The sequence below is a fragment of the Trifolium pratense genome, linkage group LG4 (assembly GCF_020283565.1).
Source record: "Trifolium pratense cultivar HEN17-A07 linkage group LG4, ARS_RC_1.1, whole genome shotgun sequence".
Classification (NCBI taxonomy): domain Eukaryota; kingdom Viridiplantae; phylum Streptophyta; class Magnoliopsida; order Fabales; family Fabaceae; genus Trifolium; species Trifolium pratense.
In genome coordinates this window covers 28,404,913-28,414,387 of record NC_060062.1, presented here as the reverse complement: position 1 = coordinate 28,414,387, position 9,475 = coordinate 28,404,913, and the positions used below count along the sequence as shown (strand labels likewise).

At 36.0% G+C, this 9,475-nt stretch overlaps 1 protein-coding gene across 1 annotated transcript; it reads left to right on the top strand.

Annotated features, from left to right (window-relative positions):
* The first annotated feature begins 416 nt into the window (after window positions 1-416).
* On the top strand, window positions 417-3,090 carry LOC123922409 (PKS-NRPS hybrid synthetase cheA-like). The gene is made up of 2 exons (XM_045975128.1): window positions 417-2,081; window positions 2,218-3,090. The coding sequence occupies exons 1-2, from the start codon at window positions 417-419 to the stop codon at window positions 3,088-3,090; spliced, it is 2,538 nt and encodes an 845-aa protein (XP_045831084.1).
* Window positions 3,091-9,475: the final 6,385 nt, after the last annotated feature.

Below are 9,475 nucleotides of genomic sequence, written 5' to 3'. Positions count from 1 at the left end.
GGTTTAAACGTGTTTGCTTGCCAAGCCTAACCGAAGGATTCGTTCGGTTGATACTAACCGAAATTCCTGGAAGTTTAATTTTTGCACTGTCTTTACTTGCGTTGCCTGTCTGTTTTGCTTGCATTGCCTTAGGTCTGTCTGTTTTGCTTGCATTGCCTTAGTTATGGATTATAGAATGTGCTACCAATTTTATATGTATTAAGTAATATTACATTAGTACTATATGTAGTATATGCGGCTTGTATTATATGTGGCTAATTATGTGTTTATCCCTCTTATATTATGTAGTTATGGCGGGCAAACGAGAGCTTGTGCTAGGTATCTGTGCCCCGGGAATTGTTGAGGTTCCGCCTGATAAACCTCCATCTAAACCTGTTGCATATGAGATTGATACATCGGCTCATTTTTACACTGAAATGGCAACCCCTGACCGAGATGAGTTGATTAGATGGGCTCGGGACATTGCCTTAAAGCTAAAGTTTGCAATTGTAATTGGCAAATCCGACAACGACAGCGATAAGAGGAAGCAATATTTCAGGTTGGATTGCGAGCGGGGAGGCCGGTACGTGTCAACAAATAAGAAGCTAAAATCTGATCAAACCGGCACGAGGAAATGCGGCTGTCCATTTCGACTCCGTGGTTATTGTCATGCCGATAAAACATGGCATTTGACTGTTGTAAACGGCAAACATAACCACGAGTTGGACAAGGCAGTTGAAGGCCATCTCATTGTCGGTCGTCTCAAACCGGAAGAAAGGCAATGTATGGAGGAAATGTCAAGGAATTTGGTTCCGCCTAAGAATATAATGTCCACATTGAAAGATAGGGATCCAAACAACAAGACAACGGCAAAGCAACTCTACAATTTAAGTCATCGATTAAAACTTAAAATGAGGGCATCAATGACTAAAATGCAACACCTCTCCAAAAGACTTGTCGAGAATGAGTATTTTTTCAAACATAGAACGGTTGTTGCAGACGGATCCGAACATGTTCAAGACATTTTCTTTGCACATCCTAGATCTATAAGCTTTTTCAATTCTTTTCCTACTGTTCTTTTGATGGATTCGACATACAAAACAAACAAATACAAAATGCCGTTATTTGATATTGTCGGATTCACATCAACTGGGAGAACTTTCAATGTTGGATTTGCTTGGCTTACCAATGAAAAAGAAGACAACTTCACTTGGGCTCTAGAGCAGTGTGTCAGTCTTTTAAGGAATGAGGACGTTAGACCGAAGGTGATTGTCACCGATAGGTATTTGGCTCTGATGAATGCAGTTGCCGAGGTATTTCCAACATCGGCTGCAATGGTTTGTCGTTTTCATGTAAAAAAGAATGTGAGCTCTAAGATGAAGGAAGTTGTGAAAATCAAGAATGGAGAGAATGAGAAGCAGACTGATGTGTGGGATCAAATCACCGCTGCTTTTAATGATGTGTTAGAGTCGCCCACGGAGAAAGAATATGCTGACAATGTTATGGTGTTTAGGGAGCTTTGTGCGAGGTGGCCAAAGTTTTTGCGTTATGTTGAAGAGACTGTCCTAGACACTGATAAAGAAAAGGTTGTCAATGCTTGGGTAGACCAACATATGCACATGGGGAATCACACCACGAATAGAGCTGAATCATGTCATGGTGTGTTGAAAGGTTACTTGAAGGACGGTAACGGTGACTTGGTGAAAGGATGGGAAGCGATAAATAAGATGTTGATAAGTCAGTTCACCGAAGTACAAGGTGAATTCGGTCGGAGTATGTCCGTTGCGGAACACAAATACGATGATGATCATCTTTACGCATACTTGTTTTATAAAATCTCTAGAAAGGCTATGGATCACATTTATGCCGAAGCAAACAGGGTCGACGAATGTGGTATGGATAGCAAAAAGTGTGGCTGTGTTATGAGAAGGACATACGGGTTGCCATGTGCATGCTTGATTGCGAAGAAGATAAAAAATAACAAACTTATCCGACTGGATGAGATTCACCCTCAATGGAAGAAACTGTGTTTCGAAGATGAACCGGCACCGGGCGACGTGGCTGACGATTATGCTTGCTTGGCTGAGTGGAAAACAATTCAGGTTATTACACTTTTATAAATATAATGTTACATTTCGTAGACTTTTTAATTATGATTTTAATTTTACATTATGTGTATAATGTTACACTTTGTATAAATTTAATTTTAATGAGTTTGATTTTTTTCTTTCTTTGTAGGAACGATTAAAAACAGCCGATGTTAGCGTGAAGAATGATATTAGGAATCAACTTCGTCTCATTGCATATCCAGAAACCACCTCTGTGAAACCTCCGCTTCAAAAGGCAAAAACAAAAGGTGCTAAAAAGAAAAAATCAGTTCGTGTCACAAGATCCACGAGCAGGGATAAGTCTCGGTGGGAGCATGTTGATGATCATATTGCAGCTACACAGGCATCTCAATCAAAACCAACAAAGTCAAAGCCGTCGACTTCACAAACAGTGCCTGGGGTGCCTAAAGAACTCGTCATCAGTACTTTGACTCCAGCTCCTCCTGAAATTCCTTTTATCAACCATATGCCGAAGTTCATGCACCCATTTATCGAAGATATTATTGATGTTGATGGTGACAGTTATTGTGGATACCGTGTGGTAGCTTTGCACCAAAAAGGAACTCAGCAAGATTTTGAGTTGATCAGACTGAACATGGAGAGGGAGCTGAGATTGCATAAGGAATCATATGTGGAGTTGTTCGATACTGATGAGCGTTACAAGTATGTCACAGATGCACTTTTCCCACCTCTGAGAAGGAGTAAACATGCTTTTGCACCAAAGGACAAATGGTTTACTTTTCCGGATATGAGTTACGTTGTGGCTACTCATTTTCAGAGGGTTGTTGTTCAACTGTCAAATATGGAAAGATGTGGAGCATCTAGAACTTGTTTCCCATTGCGTGGCAAACCTCCATCAGACGAGTCAGACTTGGATTCCAAGATTATTTGCATCGGCGCGCTCGCTGACCACTTTGTGTTAGTGCGGTTGAAAGAAGGATGTCCGATACCTCCAACGGCTCATCAGTGGAAAAACTATTGTTCTGAAGAAGCTGCAGAATAGGAGCCCATGTTTTTGGATAGAATGCAAAAGTTTGGTGAGCTGTTGACCATTGAAAGAGCAGGCGATGACTTAGCCACAATTGGAAAGGGTAGCAAAGACGATCCGCTTGAATTGTAGTTGATTTTCTCAAATTGTAGTTGATTTTAGTGGTTCCATTTTGAATTAGTTAAGCGCATTATTTTTTGAAATGGTAGCTAAGCGCATTATTTTTTGATGTATACCATGCCGATTATGCGTTGTAACATATTAACTTTGGTTACGCAATTTACTCATGAACTTTGGTTATGAAATGTGGTATTATTGTATATTGAACTTTGGTATTATTGTTATGAAATATGGTTATGAAACTTTGGTTATGAAATGTTGTAACAAATTGTATTTAGCTTGATATAATTTTGGAAATGAATTGAAAGAAAAAACAGGTTTTGACCTCGACGATTTTGAGGTGGTTCTGCAAGTGATTCTGCATAACCTGGCCTTGTTTACAGTTATTTCGAGCTTTATCAACCGAAATATACCAGTAATTTTGGGCTTTATCAATCGAAACGTAAATTTCGGTTTTTGCGGGTCGAAATAAATTAAAATTTTGCGAAATGCATGTATATAGGGGGGTATAAAAGACTTGATGGGGGGGGGGATTGAAGAATTGTAGGTATTCATGTGAAAATGATCGAAATTGCACCGACAATATTTTGTGGTTCATATTGCACCGACAATATTTTGTGGTCGATGTTGCACCGGCCTTTTTTTGTGTGGCTATTATTGATTTCTATGTATTATAAATACGTATAGAGACAATTAGAAAATAATTGAAATCGTTTTCTACAAAATGAGTACTTCAAAACGGTTTGTTAAAAACAATTTAGGGACTTGTTATCCATTTTCAATCAAGTTTCGCGGTAACGACGAGTTGTTCTGCGTTGATTTGAAAAACACTTTAACAGCTCTTCAATCTATCAAAAATACGATTGAAGTCATGTATCGCTTCAAATACGCCAGACAAATCAAAATAGATAAACTAGCGTATTCTGAGTCATACATCGATCTGACAGCTGACCATGTTAGAGGATTTGATGATGCACCACGGAAATACGAATGGAAAGAGTTGAAAGATGATGAATGTAACACCCAAACCCGTTATTTAATTAACTCTGCCTTTATAAAATCTTTTTCGAAAATACGCAGCGGAAAAATTGAAAATCTGATTTATAAAGCGCTGGTTTGAATATCACAAACTTCATTCAAAGATAATACTAATACATTTATCTAGTAAAATATTCGAATGAACTAAAAACAAAACCTCGCATCGAACGATGCGTTATTAGTTATACAAAACGGATACTTTTCAAATGAAAGCTTAAGACCAACAGAGTATACTAAGAGGACTACATGCATATACATATAAAAACCCCTTTTTCCCGTGTCTCAATCAGAGCAGAGCTTCACCATTGCACTCGGACGAGGCTAACACATAACCTGTCAACCTGGACCCCCAAAGGTCCAGCAATTAACACAAAGCAGAGAGTTAGAAAACATAAACATAAATATAAGTGTGAGTAGTATACTACACACTTCACACGCTATCATACATTTCTAACTCACGCACATACATCGTCAAATACGACTACCAATTAATCATTCATTTACAAACATACCAATCATATAGTTTCACGTCTTCTCGGACACTACCAAAGTGTTCATTTTATAGTCATGACGGACTCTACACTTGTTCATTTTATAGTCATGACGGACTCTGCTCACATACCAAGACATGGCAACAATCACAGTATTAAACAATTAGTAAATACCAAAGCTTAACACATACGGAAAACACATTACAATCCAATCAGATATTGTCACATAACAATTATCAAATACATGTGCATTTACCCTAATGCATCTAATGCCAATTATCCAATGTCATGTCATCCCTAGACACGACTAATGCATGTGGTACCAATTTTACATTGTTCAGATTTCAGTCATGACGGACTGTTCAGTTTTCAGTCATGTACGGACTGTTCAGTTTTCAGTCATGTACGGACTGTTCAGATTATAGTCATGTACGGACTCTACATCAGCAGTTTTACATCATGCAGGATAAGCGTCTCACCAATGGTGGACCAAACCAGTTTTACATCATGTTGGATGCTGCTATTCACCCCATTTAAGATGAACCCAGTTTTACATCTTGTTGGATGCGTCGGAACTTACCGAACCACCTTATCTCCCTTGGATAAGCTCAATAACAGTTTTATATCATGTAGGATATGGTTATCATCAACCATCTCTCCCATAAAGAGGAGTCACACAGTTTTATATCATGTTTGGATATGGGTTCCAGATCTCGGATAACATGATCCCATCTTCGACCACTTTTCATAAACATAAACCATTTTCATCAATTATTGGAATTCACATGATTCCCATAACACAATTATTCATGAATGCATGATTACTTTTAAACACATCAAATACATGACGCTATCTAGCTCGAAGCTATTCATTCACTGATGCGGAAACACAATTCCAACATCTAACACATTAGGATAACACAATATCCTATCACTCAAATCATAATTATTCACATGATAATTATCTGCATAACCATTTTTATACACATAAAGTTTCATTTACACTTATGTCATAAAACACACATCATTTCCTTAACATTGCAAATTAATGCTAAAACATAAACATAGTCACTTGAACTACAAGTCATTGCATACGCGTGCGAATCATATAACGATTAACAATAAGCATTAACAGTATCAACATGTATCAACAAACATGTAAGGATACCCTTAAACCATGTTACAAGTGCCTAATTGCACTTAAAACAATTATCAAAAAGTTGTTGTCACAGTGCTGTTCGCTAAGCGAATCCGTAGCGAACACGTAGCGAACTACATCAGAGGGTTACAGGTACATGGCGAACAGATAGCGAATCCGTAGCGAACACGTTCGCTGTAGCGAACAGGTAGCGAACCACACCAGAAAATATCTGTTCTTGAGTTTTCTAAGGCGGTTTAACATGGAATCCACTCAAAAATTCGTCTAGACATGTTATAAATTCTTATAAACAGCTAATTCAAGCATATATGGTACTTATGAACATTAATTAACACTCACAAACACCCACATACATCACACTTACAAATTCATACCAATTTCTTGCATTTTAAGCAAGTTTAACAAAACATGCAAATCATTGATCAAACATCTACATATACCCATTTTCAACTTCCCAAAGTTGTTTACCTCATCTATCATGAGTTCACTACACATGTTAGGATCAAAAGAATCCAATTTCCATTAAGAAAATCACCCACAAAACCCACAAGAAAATAGAGTGGAAAGAGTTTGGGAATGGAGGAATCGACATCCTCCCCTCTTTCGAATCACTCACGAATATGTAATCTAACTCTCGTACCTTAGCTCGACGAATCCACAAGCTTGCTCTTCTCTTTCTCTCCCACGAGCTCTCCCTCTCCCTCATGAGCTCCTCCTCTTGCTCTTTCTCAAGAATTGCAACTTATGAGACTATTCATGGTTTGACTTGGCTACTTATAGCTCTCTCTATTCTCATGGATCAAAGCCCAATTAGCCAAGCCCAATAACCACTTACACGCCCCAAGGCCCAATCAACACAACTTCTCGCTCATTAACTTACGTTCTCGCTAAACGATTATTCGCCGCTTAATAATTTAATTATAAATCACGCCCTCGCGTAATAAAATAATTAAATAACGAATACTAAATTTTGGGTCGTTACAATGAAGATGTGAAAAAAATGTTCGACTGGATAGAAATTGATCCGAAATATCCACGTTTGTATGCTACCTTATGTTGTTGATTTTCCGTTTATGTTTTGATTTTCCGTTTATGTTGTTGTTGAATTTTATATTATGTTACGTAATTTTCAGTTAATGAATGTTTGAATTAAAATTGTAAGTTGTAAGTTTTTTAATTAATCAATTTAAGGAATTTTTTTTTTGTTTACTTCAAGCGCAAAAACACTAATTAACCAAACTCATTTAAACCTCATCTACCACATTTAAACTCATCTACCACAATTAACATCACCTAACCCATTTAAACCCTATCTACCACATTTAAACTTCACCTACCACATTAACCATCACATACCACATTAACCATCATCTACCACAATAATGTGCAACAATATGATCTATAAATTAATGTACATTACCACATCATTTTTCAACACTCAACTCACAAAAAAAAAATCCTAACATGGAAAAATATCTTCACAATCAATACAATCTTATAAACTATGATAAATTCGGACTATAATTCAATCAACATTTAATCCTAACACCTATGGGAAACATTATTCATATGGAAGCATATTGAATTTTACTTACACATTTTGTCAAACACTTAGTGTACACCATAATACCAACTAATGACATACACAAATTGAACCTAATATCACATGCATTCATGTTAACATCTAACTAAACTAACAACTAACCATTAATCAACAATTCAAACATAGAATTTTGAGATAGAAAATTACTCAGGGAGGGAAAAAAAACCATAGAAAAGATGGAATGTGATAAGAAAAACATGGAATGAGAAAAGAGTGAATGTAAATGTATGGAACTTACTTCAGAATGGTTTGAGGTAGGATGTTGAAGTTTTCCACAAAATCGCACAAGAGGATGAAGGAGTAGTTTTGTTGGTGTTTAGAAGAAAAAACGTAACTGAAATGAGAAGTTAAGCTTCTGTTTCTATATCAGTAAACTTCGGTTTATAAAGCTCGAAGGAAAAAGCGAACGATTTCTATTAACCGAATTTTTTTAAAGTTCGATTCGTATAACCCGAAACACCGTGCAGGGGCAAAAACATAAGTAAGGGGGGTATAAAAGAAACGTGGGGGGCCTAAAGAGAAAATATCTAAGAAGAAATGTGGCAGTAAACGACCACAGAAGCTCTAAATGAGCAATGACTGAAGAACTATTACCCTAGATATCTCGTGGGATACACTGGATAAATAACATCCCATAACATACTTATGGTTGATCCTATACACATGGAGGACCCCAATATTATGGTTGATCCTATAATATTTCTCTATATAAGCATTCATACTCATTCCTAAGGTAAGCCTACTCTTACCCCAATTTAGCACATATTTTCTCACCTCATTAATACCAAGAAATCAGACCAATCATCGTCATACACAAATCTGACGGTTCTTCCATCACCATCACAATAATCCTCTCTGAGCATCCAATTCACATTTTGTTTCATACAACATACTCAAAACTAAATAAACTAATATAATTTCTTTTTTTTTTTGGTAAAAAAATATATTTCCATAAGTTGTTATACAAGTACCATATTAATTATTTCATCTAATATTTATAAAAATAGTATTAGTAAGAGGTTCGGTTCATCGATTTTTAAAATTTAAATATGAGAACCAAACAAAACTTGTTCAGTTTTTCGTTTTCTTCGATTTTATATCCGAACTAAATTAGATTGGTTAATTTTCAATTTGATTTGATTTAGCTGTTTAATCGGTTTTTTCTAATCCGCTTACACCCTACTCAATTCCATTGCTTCTTTGGGCAATTGTGAGTTTAGATGTGAAGTCATGAAGCTAGACAAGAAATAAAGGACATAATTTTTTTTTACAACTTATAGTGTATTTTGTTGTTTTGTAATTGTCAAACCTATTCAAACTGTGATGCTATGTCAGATGCTCTAGCATCTGTCACTGTGATGATTACCAGATGTTGTAACTTGTAGCATATGTCCAGTTAGTTGGTTACGTCCAAAGTTAGTTAGATGTAACTAATTTGTGTTAGTTAGTTACTTGCCTAACAAGTTAACTACCTTGTATTTTTCAGTTTCTATAAGTAGTGTTAGATAATGCTTATAAACAACTACAACTTCTTGTACAACTTTCATTCTTCTTAATCAATTACTTTTCTCTCTTCTCCTTCATCTCTCTGAAATCACTTTCTTTCACAAAGTGTACATGTGTGTGTATTAGCACTTAGGCCTGATTTATGCCTAGTGCTTCAACATTTGTTCCAACATATTTCACCATTAAAGTCATTTATTTTCACAATTCAATAATTATGATATATTTATTTTAAAAAAAAATTATGAATATATTTAAATGACGGTGATCTTTTTACACTTTTAATAATTGATGTATACTTATTAAATTTTAATTTAATTCATAGAAACATCACATTTCATATGTAGAAGTTAAAATGTGAACTTTATTTACTTTATTTATTCATTTTAAAGGTAAAATTTATGCATACTGAAGGTGTGAAAACAAACACAAGAAGGGGGGGGGGGTTGAATTGTGTTTTAGCAAAGTTAAAACTTTTCCCAAGTT